The sequence below is a fragment of the Hippopotamus amphibius genome, chromosome 7 (assembly GCF_030028045.1).
Source record: "Hippopotamus amphibius kiboko isolate mHipAmp2 chromosome 7, mHipAmp2.hap2, whole genome shotgun sequence".
Lineage (NCBI taxonomy): Eukaryota > Metazoa > Chordata > Mammalia > Artiodactyla > Hippopotamidae > Hippopotamus > Hippopotamus amphibius.
The window spans coordinates 72,696,475-72,715,795 of record NC_080192.1 but is presented as its reverse complement, the minus strand read 5'-3'; the positions used below and the strand labels follow the sequence as shown (position 1 = coordinate 72,715,795).

The 19,321-nt window shown below is 51.4% G+C and overlaps 1 protein-coding gene across 2 annotated transcripts in view; it reads left to right on the top strand.

The window, feature by feature from the left end:
- Nucleotides 1-19,321, top strand: part of FBLN7 (fibulin 7) — a 43,716-nt gene that overhangs the window by 21,594 nt on the left and 2,801 nt on the right. For both annotated transcript variants that reach the window (XM_057741275.1, XM_057741274.1), the window contains 6 exons: nucleotides 201-360; nucleotides 4,804-4,974; nucleotides 13,385-13,510; nucleotides 16,169-16,306; nucleotides 17,323-17,460; nucleotides 18,175-18,313. In XM_057741275.1, coding sequence (XP_057597258.1) covers nucleotides 201-360; nucleotides 4,804-4,974; nucleotides 13,385-13,510; nucleotides 16,169-16,306; nucleotides 17,323-17,460; nucleotides 18,175-18,313 — 872 coding nt within the window. The remainder of the gene's footprint in view (nucleotides 1-200; nucleotides 361-4,803; nucleotides 4,975-13,384; nucleotides 13,511-16,168; nucleotides 16,307-17,322; nucleotides 17,461-18,174; nucleotides 18,314-19,321) is intronic.

Here is a 19,321-nt window from a genome sequence, read left to right as displayed (position 1 = left end):
GCACTTGAGGCTGCCTTTTGGTGACCTAACCCAACAGATGTCAGGATGCCTGGTGGGGCCACTTTTATATCGTGCTCAGTGAATCTCCAGGGTATTTGGGCCCAGGGTCCAGGTGACTTCTGGAAGCTGGGAGGGAGGGTGGGACTGAACCAGCCCCCATACTGGTGGTGGTGGTGGTGGTGATTTTTTTCTCTCCCCAGAACTGTCTCAACAAACAGCAGCTCCTCACGGCCATCCGCCAGCTGCAGCAGCTGCTGAAGGGCCAGGAGACACGCTTTGCCGAGGGCGTCCGTCTCATGAAGAGCCGGCTGGCAGCGCTGCAGAGCTCTGTGAGCAGAGCGGGCCCAGACGTGCCCCCAGGTGGGTCCCCAAGTCACCACCCCAAGGCCCGGGGTCCTCTCCGGGCCTCGATCTCCCACGCCTGGCCGAGGCTCGCGGTGGATTGATTCCCGGGCGTTCCCCTGCCTCCCCTTCTGTCTGGGGCTGGATGGTAGGAGTGTGTGAAGAAGGCATCTGCCAGCTCTCTCCCCCCATCATCTGAGTGTCACCCGTTTCCTCTTAGACCTTTTCATTCCAGGCTCAGCAACCCTCACATCTGCATAGTATCTCCAGAGAATGATCAAGAGGCACCACTTTTAGAGCACGATCTGCTTTCTCCCGTCCCTGTCCCCCACCCAGGCAGACCCTAGTTGGTTCCATTTTTCTAATTTAATAGACTATTTTTTTTGAGCAGTTGTAAGTTCACAGCAAAACTGAATGGAAAGCACAGAGAGGACCCACATACACCCTCCCGTACACACACGGCCTCCCTACCATCAACATCCTGCGTCCAGGCCCGCCGGGTACAGCCCACTAACCAGCATTGGCTTCCAGGCATGAAAACTAGTCCTCCTCCACGAGTCCCCCGTTCGTGCCAGGCGGGTGGGATGGAGGGGCTGCGGAGGGCAAGTCCCCTTTGTCCGGTGAGGTTACACTGGGCCCCCCAGACCCCTTCCCTCGGGGGTAGGACTCTGACAGACCCTGGGCCTTTTCCTGGTTGTCCCAGTAATGGCTTCCACACTGTCAAGACCCGGGCATGAGCAGCTGGATTTCCTCTGGTCTCTCTCAGGGTGATGGGCGTTGCGGGAAGTTGCCTGTTTGTTCTGAGTCGTCAGCCTGTGGAATATCTGATGTCATTTACTCACTTAAGACACATTTCTCAAGGGCCTTCTCTGTGGTGTGAGATGAAGTTTCCTGGGTTGGATTTCTTACCTTTTCAGAGACCGTGGTAGCAAATTCAGAGTCTCCACCGCCCTGAGTCGACTCCTGTTTTCCTTGGCTCCCCGGGTGCGGAACTAGACCTGCCCGCCAAACTCCTCACACTTTCCAAGGCACCCAGAGGCCCGGCCTTCAGTGGGGCTCATTGTAGCCAGGCTCCGAGAGGCAGGCAGGTTACTTCCTCGCTGCTGCAGGTAGGGGAACTGAGGCCAAGAGAAGTGAGTTAGTGGTAGTGGGTCCCAGCTCTGGTGATTTTATTTTCTGCTAGAGGTTCAACCACACAGATCCTTTCTGTTTTCAAGGGATCAGAGCTCCTGCGGTTTCTGGGAGTTTCCAAGAAGAACCTGCAGGAGATAATTTCTACAACTGCCCTTCCCATGTAAGAGGTCCCTGTCCGCAAGTGTATACAGAAAGGTAGCTATGGTTAAATTACTAATCCTCTTGTCGCCAAGTTCAAGGTCTTTCTTCCCTGAACCATGCAAGATTTTTTAAAGTGGCCAATTCTCTTTTTAAAGAATTGCTGCCGTGCGTTCTGTATCTCCCAGGTGTTGGACATGGGGGCAGGGCAGCTGTTAGGACCACCTTGCAGGGGAGGGGGACTGCACAGGTGTTGGGGAGCAGGGAGCCAGAAGCTTGCCCCAGATTAAACTGCAGGTAGTAGAAAAATTATCTTTTTTTCTTTTCTTTTCTTTTCTTTTCTTTTTTTTAAGGGCATTTCTGGAATTCAGCAAGACTAATTTCTAGTCCTGGAGTATTCTTGGCCTTCCTCTTTCTGGTTTGTGTTCTAAGCATCTCCCTCTTGTTTTCCCAGCCTTTCTTTCCTAGAAACGTCACAATCTGTGACCGTTAGGGCTTATCTCGGCAGCCTCATTCCAGTCATGTTCCCAAATCACCAGGATTGCTTCACTGCTGAGCTCATTCTTTATTCGTTTTTTTTTTTTTTTGCTAAGCTCATTCTTATACATTATCCTCCTTCGGGAAGGTGAGGGCAGTGTCCCTGTGGCCCTGTAGACTCCCAAGGTGCGATCTTGGTGAAATGAAGCAGCCAAGGGGCGCGACTTTCCACCCAACAGAAACCTTCAGCTCCCATTTGGGAAAAGCCTGCAAATTGATTTTTAATTAATCTGTATCCACTCATTAGATCTACTGATGTTTAGGGGGCCATGTGGAGATATGACTCCATCCATTCTTGTACCATTTACCCATGAGTTGCTCCAACAAGTAGGTTTTCTTTTTGGAGGGTTTTAAAGATTTCCCTTCCCCAAAGGGACCCTACTCGTTTCCCCCAAACCATTTAAAATCCTTTTCAGCATAATGCAGTAGTAGATTTTTCAGAGAGAAATATAAAGTCGTGTGTTTACAGGGAGTGAGGCAGCGAGCTGGGGATGCCCAAGCATTGGAATGTGGGTTCACCTTGGCTTCCTGCTCACAAGGTCATTACCACGGGTGCCCGCTTGGAGGTTCACTAAAGGAAGGTGATGCAGCATGGTCAAGTGTTCGCCAGTAACCAAAGGGCGCTGAATAGCCTCGGGGGGTGGGTCAGCTCCCGCTCTTCTCCCAGAACACTGTTGGGATTTGAGGCAGAGCCGTGGCGGCTGCCGGCTGCCCCTGGAGCGAAGTGTGGGCAAATGCTCCCGTCGCAGGGGATGCACTACAAACTACACAGCTGAAACAACAGCTTTGTTTTCACCTGTCTGAAACCCTGAAAGTATTTTTACAAATGACACTTGGAATCTACTTTAAACCATGTTAGAAGTGGCTCTGAATTACCACCTCAGCTAAATCCAAACCCAACCTGTCCCAGCTCAGGGCACTCTCCCTTTAGACAAGCTTGGACCACGCGTGACCCTTGGCCACAGGTGGAGGAGAAACAGGGAGCATCTCCCCTCTCTCTCCAGCCCACGGTGGTCGTTCAGGAAACCTGGTTGCTTCTGCCTTCACCGCACAGCCAGGATTCAAGCCATCTCTCCTGGCTCCCTGCTTCCACCCTGGGCTGAGCCGCCTTCATTCTGCTCCTGGTTTCTGCCTCCCTCTTGGTCCTTTCTCAGGCTGGACATTGCACTCAAGTCACAGCCCGAGTGATGCTGTTTGCATGTAGGTCAGTCACTTCCTGCCTTGCTTCAAACCCTCCAACTGCCCTGTTGCACATGAGAGCAAGTTACACGGCATTTTCTTTCCTTTTCAATGTCGTGTGACACTGCTCTCTTGCTCCCTCTCTCTCTCTCTGTCTCTTTCTCTCCCGTTGCCTTCCTGGCTTCATCCCCAACTACTGTCCAGCTCATCCACTCCACTGCAGCTGTGGTGGTCTCCTGGACATTCCTCAGATCTGCCAGGCACCCACCCACCTCAGGGCCTTTGCACCGATTTGACCCCCTCTGTCTTCCCCAGACTTCTTCAACTCTTTGTCCCGAGGAGACCTCCCTGACCACTATACCCAAATTGCACCCCTCTTCTGGCTTCCCCGGCACTATTTCCTACTTTATTTCCTACATGACGCTTGTCCCCTCTTGTCACACTCTGCCATTTGCTTGTGGACCTTGCTTACAGAGTGTCTCCTCTGCTAGATGGGGGCTTTCTGAGAGCTGAGTTTTGTCTCCTTTGTTCACTATATCGCAAAATCCTAATATAGTGCCTGGCAGATGGTAAGAACACAATAAACGATTTTTCATTCATTCATTGGGTCAATAATTATCTACTGGGCACTCATTATGTGCCGGGCACTGGGCTGGTGCCGGGGATACAGCAGGGACAGGAGGCCGGGCGAAGCCCCTGCCCTATGCAGCTGCATTCTGAGGGAGAAACTGACAACAAATGTGAAAACATGTCACTAAGATAATGCCAACAGTTACAAATGCTAGAAGAAAGCAAAGCGACCTCACAGGGGAGGTTTTAGCAGAACATGGTGGTTAGAGAATGCTCTGGGAGGTAGTGGGCGTTCAGGTCAAGACCTGGAGAGTGAGAAGCAGACAGAAATGGGCAGTTCTGGGGAAAGAACATTCCAGGCAGAGAAGGGCAAAAGCCAAGACCTGGAGGTGGGGCTGAGCCTGGCCTGTTCAGGAGAACTAAGGAAACCCCAGGGGCGGCTGGGGCTCTCAGAGAGCGGAGTGAGTGGTGGGCCCTGTGGGGGTCCCAGCTCCCACCCTCCCAGGCCGCCAGGCCTTGCACATGACACTCGGTGTCTCTGAGCCTCAGTCAACTCATCTGTCACCAAACGGGCATGCGTTACCCGTGCCCAAGAGTGCTTTGAGGATTCGATGACACGTAGTATTTAAAATGTGCAGCCCAAGGACTTTCCTGGTGGTCCAGCGGTTAGGACTCTGCGCTTCCACGGCAGGGAGCCTGGGTTCAGTCCCTGGTTGGGGAACTAAGATCCCACAAGCTGTGTGGCTCGGCCAAACATTTTTTTAAAAATTAAAAATAAAAATAAAACATGCAGCCCAGTGCACAGCCCGGAGCAGGCACTCAACCTCAGGACACTGAGGGTGAGAAGCTTTGTAATCAAGAGTGATGTCTAAACGGCTGTGGGCCTTCCTTTTTTCCTTACAGTTTCCTGCCCTGCTCTGAGCGCCCCTCCAGATGGCAGAAAGTTTGGGAGCAAGTACTTAGTGGATCACGAAGTCCATTTTACCTGCAACCCTGGCTTCCGGCTGGTTGGGCCAAGCAGCCTGCTGTGTCTTCCCAACGGCACCTGGACGGAGGAGCAGCCCCGCTGTAGAGGTACAGTCCCTCCTCCCCAGGGGCCTGCCGGATGGGAAGGGTCATTCCGTGGGACACTTTCTGCCTGACCCCTCACCCACAGAACAGTGGCCAGCCTGTCTGGCGACCCGCTCCACACCTGGCCTGGGCAGGCCTCTAACGACATAAGCCCTCGCCAGACCCTCCCTACGATTTAGTCTTCTTGTTTTTCATATGGAGAAACTGAGGCACAGAGAGGTGAAGAAAGTTGCCCAAGGCCACACAGCTGGAGGACAGGCTGAGCTGATTCACTCTGACCCCAGGGATGGGGCAAGAAGCCTTCTGTGGGTTGGGGGAGGGGCCAGAGGCGATACCGCAGAGAAATAGTCCCCGTTTGGGCTGCTTTGTTCCGGGGTTGCGGTTTGTTGGCGAGGCTCTTGGTGATCCGTAGGGTTGAGGCAATTTCTCAGGTTTCTTTTGTGACTGCTTTGGGACTTGGTATAGACCGGCTCCGGGAGAGACCATTGGGAGAAGAGGGAGCATGAAAAGGCTTCGTTTCTCCCGATGCTAAGCTTGAAAACAGTACTTTCTTGATGTAGAGGAAAATCATCCTTGGCAGGCGTCCTTTGTTGGTTTTTCAAAAGTCTATGGTCAAAATATCACGGATACCAGTCATTTTCGTGGGACGTCTGCTGGGTCGGAATGTCCATGATTCTAGCCCAAGCATTGAAGGGGAAAATGCAAATATTACATAAACAAGCCCGTTGTGAGGAGTAGCTTGGAGAGGACTTCAAATGCATAAATAACTGGAAAACATAAAGGAACATCAGAAAACAGGCCATCTCTGAAGACGAGTGTAGGTTGACATGAGAAGCACAGGGCAACCAGCCCCACGTTCATGGAACCAGACTTCCGTTTCCCATCTCCTGGGAAGAAGCGTGGTTCAAAGGTTGGTGACGTGTGCTGGCTCTCAGACCTATCTGGGAACCCGCCAGGAAATCAAGCCACGCGACCTGCAAACACACTGGTGGAAATGCCAGTATCCAGATTTACCCTTGACCCTGAAAGATCTCCGTCGGGACAAGCACCTTATGTGTGCTGAACTACGGCCGCAGAGCTGGGACCACAACAGCATTTCACTGTCACTGCTTTGGGTGTCTGTGTTTTTAACTTACAGACTGAGTTACAGACCCCAGTTGGTTTCTTTCTCTGAGCATCCGGGTGCCTCTGATGGCCGCACCATCTCCCGTGAGGTGCACACACATCTCACATGTGGGTGTTCCTGTTATGAACACCCAGATGTCAGTCTCCTCCCCACCGCCTCACACAGTGCTGACAAGGTCTTCTGACCCCCCCTCTTTGTCTCTGGGCCATGTATCTGGGGCTGGAGTCGGTGGGGGTCCGTTATTTGTGTGCTCACTTCCTTTGGACCAAGTACTGCCATGCTGCTCTTCACAAGGGCGGCACCAGCCCATGCCCTCTGGCCGTGCTGTGGGCAAAAGTGCAAGTTTTTCTTTCTTGCTCAGGCACTATCCATATTTGGCCCTCAGGGCTGATACACATTCACAGTAAGCATCATGTGGTTTAAATGAAAACATGGGTTCCTAAGAGAAGACAGCTGAAAAATGCATGTTTAGACAGGTAAGTAGGAAACACCAGAGGCTCAGGACAAAGGAATGCGTTGTTGCTTGACAAAACTGGGACCCAAAGCAGCCCAGCATCATCTTACGGCCTGACTAGGACGCCTTCCCAGACAATCCTGGGCGTCTGCCAGCTGCCCTCTTGAACTTGCACACATTAATTACGTTTTAGCACCTCCCCTCCCCACAGCAGGGCCCCCTTCATGGAAAACAGAGTCCTACTGCATTGTGGCCTGTGTACTGTGATTCCCAAACTTTCAGGTGCTCCAGAGTCACCCAAAAAGCTTGTAAAATGCAGGCTCTGAGGTCGCCACGGGTCTACCGAGTTGGGTGAGATCTTTACGGATGAGACTTGGGAAAGCTGCGTTTTTCATGTGATTCTGACGTTAACTAAATTTTGAGAAACACCATTTTACTGGTTCTCCCCACTGCCAGAAGCAGAAAGGATACTGAACATTTTGTTGCACTGATGCCTTTGGGCCCTAACCAATCAGAAGGGCTGCCCGGTGGAAGCCAACAGCAGGGTGTGACCGGGCGAGACACCCTGGGCATGCCCACCTCCACCTGCACTGACGTTTTGGGAAGGCCATCCCAGCCCGGACAAAGATCAAGGCACCCAGTCTCACTGAGCAGCCCCTCTCCTGAGATGTGGAGGTCACCTTCCCTGGAGGACCACGGCCAAGCATGGCCACCAAGTCTACTGGTCTTTCCCATTGTCCAACATGGTGCTCCTCGTTCTCCACCTTAAACTTCCCAGCTCATTCCAGATTCGCCATGTGTGGTCTTGGTCTCCCCTCTTCCCCAGCCTCCTCCCTGCCCATTGGTCCTTCTTCCCTGACCTCCGTGCCCGAGGACGGCTTGCTGCAACTCACCTGGACTTTTACGAGGGCCACAGTTACTCTCTAAAAACCTGAGGGACTTCCCTGGTGGTCCAGTGGTAAAGAATCTTCCTTCCAATGCAGGGGACTTGGGTTTGATCCCTGGTCAAGGAACAAAGATCCCACATGCCGCAGGGCAACTAAGCCCGCACCCCGTAACTACTGAGCCCACATGCCTCAACAGAAGAACCCGCATGCTGCAAACTACAGAGCCCATGTGCCCTGGAGCCTGCATACCACAACTAGAGAATAGAAAACCCTCACGCCACAACTAGAGAGAAGCCCATGTGCCGCAACAAAGAGTGTGCATGCTGCAACAGAAGATCCCAAGTGCTACAACTAAGACCTGATGCAGCCAGTAAATAAATAAATAAATATTTTAAAAAATATTAAAAAAATAAAAACCTGAGAAGCTCTGGCTCAGGGAACGAAGTGGCAGCTTGTCCAACTGAGATCTTAGAGGAATATTTTTCACCTTACAGTTTATGTGTAAACTGGGCATGGAGTTCACCTTTGGGTGGGGATGGAACAAAAACACTCATCTGTCGTGACCAAGATACCCATCCAGCTGTTGGATGTGACCCCTCTCCAAGTGAGTGGACGGTGCCTGGCTGACACTTCTATTCTCAGCAGGAATTTATTTGATTAATGGATGCTGTCTCCAGCAAGAGCCCCAAAGGGGTCCACTGAAGCCTGTCAAGAGGGAGAAGTGGTGCTTCTACCTGCTGTTTAGTGACCAGTTGGGACAGCATTGACGGTGTGGGCAGGACACGGGCTATAGTTCAACAATCGGGTGCTCCCCTCCCCTTACCTTGGAGCGGCCCCACAATCCTATCAGCAGTTACTGCTCATCCACGTCATTTGCCTTCGCAGGAGTCTTGTAGTCACTGTGGATGTGACCACAGCGGGGAAATCATCTTCTTACTTACAGGAAATTTATCTCAAGGTCCAAAATGTCAGTGTCACTGAAAAATTTGGCAGTGCTTTTTTTTTTAAAAATATTTATTTATTTGTTGGTTGTGTTGGGTCTTCATTGCTGCCCACAGTCTTTCTCTAGTTGCGGAGAGTGGGGGCTCCTCTTCATTTTAGTGCACGGGCTTCTCATTGCAGTGGCTTCTCTTGTTGCAGAGTGCAGGCTCTAGGTGCGCGGGCTTCAGTAGTTGTAGCACGTGGGCTCAATAGTTGTGGCTCTCGGGTTCTAGATAGAGCACAGGCTCAGTAGTTGCAGCACATGGGCTTAGTTGCTCCGAGGCATGTGGGATCTTCCCGGACCAGGGATCGAACCCGTGTCTCCTGCATTGGCAGGCGGATTCTTAACCACTGCGCCACCAGGGAAGCCCTGGCAGTGCTTTAATAACTGCCCCTCACCCCATATCCAGTCAACTGCTTGGAAAGAAGGTGATGAACCCAACTTGGCATGAAAGGAAATGACACTTAATTACACCATGAAAAAACACAGCGGGCAGAGGTAGGCTCCGGAACTCCAGGATGGAAAGCAGCCATTTAGCTTCCTGGATTAGTTCCCTTTTTCCCTTCTTACTCAGAAGAGCATGTTTTTAAGATGTGAAGCTTCCCGAATTGAGGAAGTCATAGCCACAGACCGTGTCCCTTTAACAACATGTGTAACTAGAAAACAACATGAGAGAAATGAATACCCTCGTCCCTTAACGCCATGCTGGGAAAAAAGAATCGTTTTTGTCCGTCATCCCCATCCTCTATTTTTTTAAAACCTTCCTTCATTCGTTCAACCAGTTTTCACTGGGTACCAGCTATGCACAAAGCATCATGTTTGGGATTTAACACTGAATCGAACAGACACTGCCCGACCTCGTGGGGCTCACACTCCAAGGTAGAGGAAGCACAGGTCACCAAACAGAAAGGCCAACACGTCGGCATTTGTGGTCGGTGCTCTGAAGGGATCCAGGAATCAATCCCATGGGGCAAGGGGCAGTTGAGGGCCTCTCCGAGGCGGTGACAATGATGCTGGGACTGAAAGGATGAGCAGGATCCAGCCATGTGATGATGGTGACGAGCGGGTGGTGTGAGGACGATGCCATTCCAGGAAGAGGGAGTAACACGTGCAAAGACCCCAAGGAAGCGGAGAATTTGGAATGTCCGAGAAAACGAAAATAGAAACTACAGAACCTTGTTGCTGGAGCAATGTGTGAGCTAGAGTGAGCCAGGCCAGGTGGAGAGACACATCTTATAGCTGTAGGGGCCGTGTGGTTGGCGGGGTTTTAGTTCTGAGCACAATAAGCAGTTTTTGTTTTCTGTTTGGCTGCACCAGGTCTTTGTTGCAGCATGTGGGATCTTAGTTCCCTGACCAGGGATTGAACCCGGACCCCCTGCGTTTAGAGAGTGGAGTCTTAGCCACTGGACCATCAGGGAAGTCCCAATAAGCAGGTCTAAGAAGAGGAGTATGCTGATTGGATGGACAAGTTGCTGCTGTGTAGAGATGCATTGAAGGCAACTAGAACAGATGGACGCTGGGAAACCACTTAGGTGGCTGTTAGCAGGTCCAGGGGAGAGATACGGCAGGGGAGACTGAAAATAAAATTGGAGACAGAACTGTTGGAACTTATCGTACATGGGATGTGAGCGGGAAGAGAAGGCAAGGCTCCTAGATTCCAGCTTGGGTTACAGGGTGCGTGGTAACATGTACAGAGTCAGTGAAGACCCAGCGACAGATGGTTTGTTTTTGGTGGTGGTGGTTGTTTTTGTTTCACTATAGTTGATTTATAATATTGTGTTAATTTCAGATGTACAGCTTCAGATTCTTTTCCATTATCGGTTATTACAAGATACTGAGTATAGTTCCCTGTGCTGTACTGTAAATCCTTGTTGTAAAACTATTTTGTATATAGTAGCTTGTATCTGCTAATTCCAAACTCCTAATTTATCCCTCTTCTTCCCATTTTCCCTTTGGTGACCATAATTTTGTTTTCTATGTCTCTGAGTCTGTTTCTGTTCTGTGAGTTGATTTGCATTAACTTTTCAGATTTGTATTCTATTTCAGATAAGTGATATCATGTAGTATTTGTCTTTCTCTTTCTGACCTACTTCACCTAGTACAATCATCTCTGGGTCCATCCATGTTGCTGCAAATGGCATTATTGCATTATTTTTTCTGTTGGTGGGAATGTAAATTGGTAGGTTTGTTTTAAACAACCTGTGTGTGGGCTGTTGATAAGAATTCCACTTTGGTCATGTTCACATGTCTGTGCGACATCCCAGTAGAGATCCATTCATCCAACCCGCGGAGACCATCCGGCACAGTACCGCGCCCTGGTTACCAGTCCCTGCGAGGCTCCAAGCACTTCTGCCCACGGCATCTTGGTGCTGGAGTCACCAAGGAAAACACAAAGCAGTCAGGCCCTGGTTGGACCAACGCTGTCCTCACGTGGAGTAGACAGAGCAAGATCAGCTCCAGCCACAGTCGTCTGTGCCCCAGGGCCGGCGGGTCTCTGCACAGGCCAGCTTGCCTGCATGCTGTGGAAGGATGGCCCCCATCCCCTGCCCCAGCCTACTGCCCCACTTCTCCAAGGAATCTGAAATACTGGAGCTGAGGGCCGCTGACATACAACTTCAGCAGAACAAAAGAGCACTCGTGGAGCAGGAAACAGGAAAAGATATGGCCACATGAGGTGGTAAACCCAGCACAGGCCGTGGGGATGCTTTATCTCAGGTTGAGGGAGTGTGCCAGGCCTAGTGAGGGTCCAAAGACTTCCTTTCCCAACAGAGTTAGGTGGACAGTTGGATGTAAAGTCTGGAGTCAAGGGAAAAAAGAAGGTTGGAGAGACGCAGTTGGGAGTTTTTAGCATGATGATGGTGTTTAAATCCATGGACAGTGATAAAAGCACCCAGAGGAGAGGGTAGAGAAAGACAAAAATGTAGCTCAGGACCCAGACAAAGGAGGGCAAAGGAGACAGGAAGAGGCTGCAGAGGCAAACCACAGGGAGACTGCGGAAAAGTGGGGTGGTGCACAAGATTTGGCATCTGGAAGGTTATGAATGTGATGACAACTGTACTTCAGTCAGGTCACAGATGGGGCACCAGAGCTGGGCATCAGGCCATGGAATGCCTGACAGCATATCAAGATAAGAAATAAAGACAGCCTGAATGGGGCCTGTCTAGAAACGAAAATCCTGGATGACAAGATCCAGAGGGGTGCTCGCACACAGGGTTGCGGGACACCTCTGCATTTCTCTACGAAGCCAACGATTCCATTCCACCCTACCCACACCCACGCCAGTCAGGTACAGCCAGGTGCGGCCAGACTCAGTGCCTTCCCCTGGAGGCCCAGCAGGGGACAGATTGAAAGATTTTCGGGTTCAGGCACTTTGGCTCTCTGCCCGTAACTTCCCGGCCCAGTGACTGGGCCCCTTTCAGACGTCACTGGGAGCAATGATGGCGGTGAACACTGCACAGAAACAGGAAGTCCATGCTCCTGGGCGTTTGTGTCATTCCAAACACATTCCTGGAAACTGGTCACCTGAAAACAGAACATATGGGGGGGAGGGGGAGGGACGCTGAGGTTCCCCTCCCCAGGCTGAGGTTCCTGAGAAATTGGAATGGCTCTTTCTCCAGGGATAAGCAGTATTTGGATGGTCTGGGTCCTTTCATGATGAATGGAAGCCATGTAATCGTCTACATAACATCCCAATTACAAGGAGGCTGAAGGGACACTGGAGTCCATGCCAACCCACCCACAGGAAGGCTGTTGTTCTCATCAGGAGCAAAGCGCCTTTTTCTCCCTCTTGATAGACACAGCAGGAAAGGATGCTTTTATGCCAACGAGGAGGTGCTTCCAATTTTCTTTCCCAAGGTGCTGTGGTCCAGTCTGTGAACTGACAAACCTTTCCTCTCTGGTGGAAACGGCCTGTGCTCTGTGCATTAAAACTGGGCTTAAGGAACTCATAACAAGCGGATGTGGGCTGAGGGTTTTAAAAAATCATTTTTTTCTCATTAGAAAATTTATAAAGGTTCATTGTGGAAAAATGGAAGAGTATAAAAAAAGTGTCAATAAAAAAAAAATTACCTGTAATCTACCACACAGAGAAAAATCTATTAAAACCTATTAAACCTATTAATTTTTATTTTATTTATTTATTTTTCTTGGCAGTGCCACACGGCTTGTGGGATCTCAGTTCCCCAACCAGGGATTGAACCCAGGCCCACGGCAGTGAAAGCACCGAGTCCTAACCACTGGACTGCTAGGGAATTCCCTAAAGCTATTAATTTTTTTTTTAAACCTATTAAATTTTTAAATACATTTAATATCTCTCTATATATATTTTCCACAGGACTGTTGTGTATATAAGCAAAGAACGTTTGCCTTTTCCGACATTAAGGAAATAAATGTCTAGGGTCAAGATTAAGTCTTCTCTGGTCGCACAGGAAATACTGAGCACAGGAGGGCGTCTGCTTGGGAAATTTGGAAAGCGTGAATTTCCCCCATCTCTGGACATTCTGATGGGCCGTCCCTCCCTCTTATAACCCCCCTGAATTGAGTTCTTGTTGAAAAGGTGTTCTCCCTGGGTGCTGGCTTATAGAGGCAGAGTTGGCAGGTAGTAAGGTTGACTCAAAGGCAATGTGGGCACAGGCCAACTGGTTGCCTCTGACTCGCTACACCGTCTACATTGCAAATTAGAAAATGGTGCCTCTGGGTGGAACACAGCTGGGTGATGGGCCAGCACCCGCAGGCAGAGCTTCAGGTGGGCACAGCGTGTGCCAGGGTCCGTGGCTTGCTGAATGGAGGGTGGGCGACATCTCAGCCCCCCTGGCTGCCTCCCAGCTCTTGGTCTTGCTGGGAGAGGCCGTGGCAAGGTGGAGTCATTCTGCCATGTAAAGAAAGTGACCCCATCTTTGGTTTTTTTTTCGTTCGTTTTAGAATTACAACTCATGCCTGTCTTTGAAACTTATTTATTTTCCTAGATATCAGTGAATGCTCCAGCCAGCCTTGTCAGAATGGTGGCACATGTGTGGAAGGCGTCAACCAGTACAAATGCATTTGTCCTCCGGGAAGGACTGGGAGCCGCTGTCAGCATCAGGCCCAGACTGGTACGTAGCGGCTGTGGGGCCGGGGGAGGAGAGTCTGCTGCAGAGACAGGAGGACCCTGGTCATGGGTTACCAAAGGCGGACAAGACGGGATGTCCTGTCTGTTTTACATCCAAGGGTCCCTCTGGTTCCCTGAGGTGTTTATCTGGGATGGTGTTGAGTTCTTTTGTGGAACCAGAGCTTTGATCCTTCTTATGGAAGAAAATGCAAGTGGAAGGACTGACTCCCACCCTGAAAACCCTCCAGATTGGGAACTTGGCCTGAGAAGCCTCTTTGCTGCCGCCTTCACGTGGTTGACATTTCCTCTGCACGTCAGCAGAATAGCTTCTCCTGCAAACGCTCCCATCACATCCTGCAAAATTCATAGTTACTGACACAGGCCAAAGTATTTTCAGAGCTGGATGAACTAGAGGTTCGACTGGTGATGAGGTTGTGATCCACACTTGAGTCGTAACATTTCTCCAGCCAGAAGGTCTAGCTGTCACACTGTGGCTGTTTTTGCAGGTGCCAAGAAAATCCAACGATAAGGAATCTATGGGGTGGGTGCGGATTCCACACAATGCTGCAGCCAACATTTCTTATATAAGAAAGTCAGGAGCTTCTCTGGCGGTCCAGTGGTTAAGACTCTGCTCTTCCACTGCAGGGAGCAACAGGTTCGATCCCTGGTCTCCCTGTCAGGAAACTAAGATCCCATGTGCCACAGGGCACAGCCAAAGGGGAAAAAAAAATGTCAAAACCTAAAAATGTCCTATTCCTTTGCCGGAAAAACCTGTAGTGTCCTATCTGGCTGTCTTGATTTCCATGTGGAATCTTGGTTGGGGAAAGGAATTGGTGGTTATCAGAGAGTACGAGCTTTGTCAATACTTGATATCTTTGCACTGGACCTGGCTCAAGGTCAGGTTTACATGTTGTTCCCAGAGATGTGCTGCTTAATGTGTCTTGATCCCGATCAGCTGAGTCACCCTGCTGGGTGCTTTCTCAGAAAGAGCCCAGAGGCCCCCTGACAGTGCCTGTCCCTGGGGCTGCCCTCTGTGGAAACAGGGCCTCGAGGGCAGCCCCACTGCTTCTCCTCCTACTTAGAACTAATGGCTCCCTTTCAACCCAGCTGGCCTGATCCTGGACACGGAGTGTTCTAAGCCCCACCTGTCAGGATTTCTGCTGTCGGGACCTTTAGGCAATTGATCCTCAGGTCCAGGGGACAGTTTTTATAGCAGTTATCCCCATGACAGGAGTCTCTGTGAGGCAGTGGAAGGAGGGAGTCAGCATCTGAAGTCAGTTCAGGTCCTCATAAGATCCGTGAACAACAGCCCAGCAAACGTGTGACTTCTTGCTCACCTGGTCAAAAGCCCGCAGCCTTCCTTCCCGTCAGCTCTTCCTGTGTCTTTCCAGCTCCCAGGGCAGGTAGCCTCTCCCATTACTTTTCTTAAAAAGATACATTCACCTTTTTTTTTCTGTTGTAAAATAACATAACATAAAAATTACCATTTTAACTATTTTAAGTGTACGGTTCAGTGGCATTAAGTACATTCCCGCTGTTGTGCAACTGTCACTAATATCCACCTCCAGAACTCTTTTCATCTTGCAAAACTGAAACTCAGTGCCCATGAAACAGTAACTCCTCCCCTCCCCACCCCAACAATCATTCTATTTTCGTCTGGATGAATCTGAGGACTCTAAGAACCTCATATAAGTGGAATCATACAGCAAGCATCCTCTTGTGAGACCGATTACATTTACCACCGATTCCTCTGCAGGCTCCTCTAACAATACGAGAGCTCTCAATCCTTTGAAAACGTTCAAAAACTAACACATTCTTTCTGATTAGAAAATTGATTTATGTTCTTAGTTATAACAGACAAACGAAAAGCTCAGACACTTTAGGAAAGTATTTTATTTTATTTTTATTTTATTTTATTTTATTTTTTTTATTTATTTTATTTTTAAACTTTCTCCTTTAACAGCTTCCTTCTCATCCTATTTATTTATTTATTTATTTAATTTATTTATTTTTCTCTTCATTGCAGTGCATGGGCTTCTCAGTGCGGTGGCTTCTCTTGTGGCAAAGCACAGGCTCTAGGGGTGCGGGCTTCAGTAGTTGCAGCACACAGGCTCAGCAGTTGTGGCACGCAGACCCTAGGGCACACTGGGCTTCAGTAAGTCGTGGCACAGGGGCTTAGCTGCCCAGCCGCATGTAAGATCTTCCCGGAACAGGGATTGAATCCGTGTCCCCTGCATTAGCAGGAGGATTTTAAAACACTGTGCCACCAGGGAAGTCCCTAGGAAAGTATTTTAAAAATACAAAAAAGAAGAAAAAGAAAAAGAGGTAGTGTTTTAAGCTCCATAGTTTTAAACTGCAGTGATCACTGCTAGCAATTTGTTGCTTCAAGCCTTTGTAAGTGAAACGCGGATTCAACGTCACCATGGTCCTCTGGGTGCAGTTGTGTGGCCTGCTTTTCATGCATTGGTCTATTCTGGCGCGTACCCCGTCCTCCGCCCCTTCGGGTGGGCCCTGGACCGTCAGCTGGGTTTCGGTTAATTCCGTCTTTCCTTTCCCTACTCCAGAGTAAGCTCTGAGAAGGGGCCGCACCCCGATCTCGGGGCTCCTCCAAGGTCAGGCCCGGGTGCGCCGGCCTAGCCCTGAGGGTGTCTTCTCCCCGCAGCCGCCCCCGAGAGCAGCGAGGCTGGGGACCCCGCCTTCAGCCGCGCGCCGCGATGCGCGCAGGTGGAGCGGACGCAGCACTGCAGCTGCGAGGCCGGATTCCACCTGAGCGGCGCCGCCGGCGACAGCGTCTGCCAGGGTAGGCGAGGGCTCGGCCGGGGGAGGGGAGCGGGGATGGGGGAGGGGGTGGGGAAGGGGGTGGGGGGTAGAGGGGCTCCTACCCGCCGCCCTCCCTGGCACACCCTGTCGGCGCTCAGGTGCAGGGTGCAGGGTGCGGGTGGCTTCCTGGGCGTGATTTCAGAAAGGCCCGCCCACCTTGCGGCTTAGGTCAGTGTGGACCAAATGGTTGCTAGGACATAGTTAGTGCGGAGACGACAGGGGCGGTCCTAAGAAAGCTAGACTGTGGAGAAAGCATCCAGGGGTCCCCTGTCTCCCCAGAGTCATGCACACTCGTCCAGAAGAGCCTTCAGGCCCCTTGCCCGCTCCCTCCTGGCTGCGATCAATAGCAGGGCCAGTGGCGAGGAGGCGCTAGAGCGGTAGTGCCAGTAGCCAGGCTTCCCCCTCCCCCAGAGCTGTACAGGGGCCTGTGCTCATTCTCTGGTCCCCTCTCAGTTTAGCTTTACTGACTGGCCCACTTTGGCAAACCTCTCCCTATTATCAAAGTTCCTTCTGAAAACAACTCAAACCTAAGAGTGTTCCAGTTGGTGCTAACTGCCTCATTTTACAGCAGCAAAAACCCTCTTACACCATTCCCAAAGATGAGGAAGGTTAAGGTGGGGCTGGGAGCCAGGGTGGGAGTCTCGGTCTGCAGCCCCACGCCTTGCTCGCTGGGCTGCAGAGGCTGACTTGCCAGCCTCTGCAGCGTCTCCCCAGGTGGGCATCTGCCTTAGTTAGAAGAGCCTGCCTGTAGTGGAGCACACCAGCTCCCTCACTCCTCCCTTCAGCCCTCAGGGTCCTTGGCTTGGGAGAAAGAGGAACGCCTGCCGCGGATAGGGCTTGGTGGCCGCACCAGACCCAGGCACTTAGCCACAGCTGCTGGAGGTGGTGACACAGCTGCCATCCCCTCCAGGAACGGAGGTGCAGCCGTCCTGGGTCACGGTTGGTGGCCGCCCGCCACGTGGCTCCTGGAGTCATACCGGGCACTTCTGTTCACAGATGTAAATGAATGCGAGCTCTATGGACAGGAGGGGCGCCCCCGGCTCTGCATGCACGCCTGTGTGAACACCCCCGGCTCCTACCGCTGTGCCTGCCCCAGCGGATACCGGACCCTGGCTGATGGGAAGAGCTGTGAGGGTGAGTGAGGCTGTGGCAGAGGCAGGTGGTCCCAGACCATGGCTCTGAACTACTGGGGGAGGAGGAGAGGGCAGAGGGCTCCTGCACAGGCTGATGTAGGATGTGAGAGAAGAGGCAGCTCCCCAGTGACGTCCAAGTGGGGCTCCACTGCGGGGCTCAGAGGAGTGGGTCCCCGCGACTAGAAGGAGAAAGCATCCATCCATCCTTCCATCCATCCATCCTTCCTTCCACCTGTCTGTCCTTCTATCCCACAAGTATTCATGAAGGCACGTGTAGGATTGTGTAGGGGTTGGAAGAAACTCAGCCCCCAGCCCGGGAACTCACCCGTGAAGGGAGCAGAGAACATATAAAGGGTGTAGTATTAGCCATGGAAAGCGGGCTCCAGGACACGCTGGCTGAGGAGGAGGCAGGTCTGAGAGAAGCGTTGTGACCGGTAACACTCATCCGTGCCCTCCAGCACCTCCGTAACCTGTCATATCTGGGGGAGGAGGATGGGATCCCAGAGAGGAGAATCAGCACATCCACCAAACCTGGAATCCAAATGGTTGAGGACGACAGGGCTTCCGGTTTTAAGAATCAGCATCGGGTATTTGGAAAGTTCCCTACGTGTGGAGCACCTCATTCCAGTGCCTGTCGGCGCTGTTTCTGTGGTCCCGTCAGTGATGGAGGGGGTGTCGGCGGACCTTCACCCTCACTGGGTGTCTGGTATTTCAGATGTCGATGAGTGTGTGAGCCCGCAGCACGTGTGCCCCCGGGGGACCGTGTGCATCAACACGGGTGGAGGCTTCCAGTGCGTCAGCCCTGAGTGCCCCGAGGGCAGCGGCAACGTGAGCTACGTGAAGACCTCTCCGTTGTGAGTATAGCCAGGGCCACCCACAGCTGAGCAGGTACATCCCTCACCCAGGCCTCCCGGGGGGCTGGGCCGCATGCTTCCTAGATGTTCTTGGGAGAAGGTACAATTATGTCAGATGAAAGGCACGGAGCTGGGAGTCTGGTTTCTCGGAGCTTCCATCTCCCTTTAGAGGTTGCATTGAATGCACTGCTGCCCTGGGCATTAAGGATGATGTTCCCAGTGCTCCCCTGCTGACAGGGAGGCCACTGGAGGGAAGAGGGCCATGGTGAGGCGGCCAGGAGGCAGGCGTATGTCACACAGGTTAAGGAGAGGATCATTTCCTGTGTTCACATGGTAACTGTACACTTCGCATTATATCACTCTGCTTTCCCCCTGCTACTAGGAGGTTCGATTTCTAGTAACCTCAGCACCTAACAGACATTTTTTATTTTCTTCAGAAGGTGGGAGACAGGCTTTTAAGGAGCATAACTGCAGCTATCACAAACTACACATATTTTCTCTTGAGAAAGAGATTGCGGGAACCTTAGCTTTGTCTTTAGAATGCATTGACCTCATGTGTTAGCTACCTGAATTGCTTTGGGGGCTACAGCAGATTAGAAGCAGCGAGAAAGTTGGGGGCGCTGAAGAGTGGCAATTATTCACTGAGAGAACACCAGGATCTTCCTCTGGTGTTAGGTAGTGAAGGGACAGAGGGACCTGTATGTCAGAGCCTTTGGGGACATCCCTGATTAACAGCTGGAAGTTCGTCTCCTTAATGGTGACAGCCCGAGGCACCAAAATCGCTAAATTGCATCTGTCTCGTGTGTTGGACGAGGTGGAAAACTAGCAAAGCACTTCCACAGGATCCTGGCTCCACATGCCTGAGGAAGACAGGGTATCCTGCCTTAAGAATGAACACTGGAGGAATTCCCTGGTGGTCCAGTGGTTAGGACTCTCACTGCCATGGCCCAGGTTTGATCCCTGGTTGGGGAACTAAGATCCTGCAAGCCTCAGGGCACAGCCAAAAAA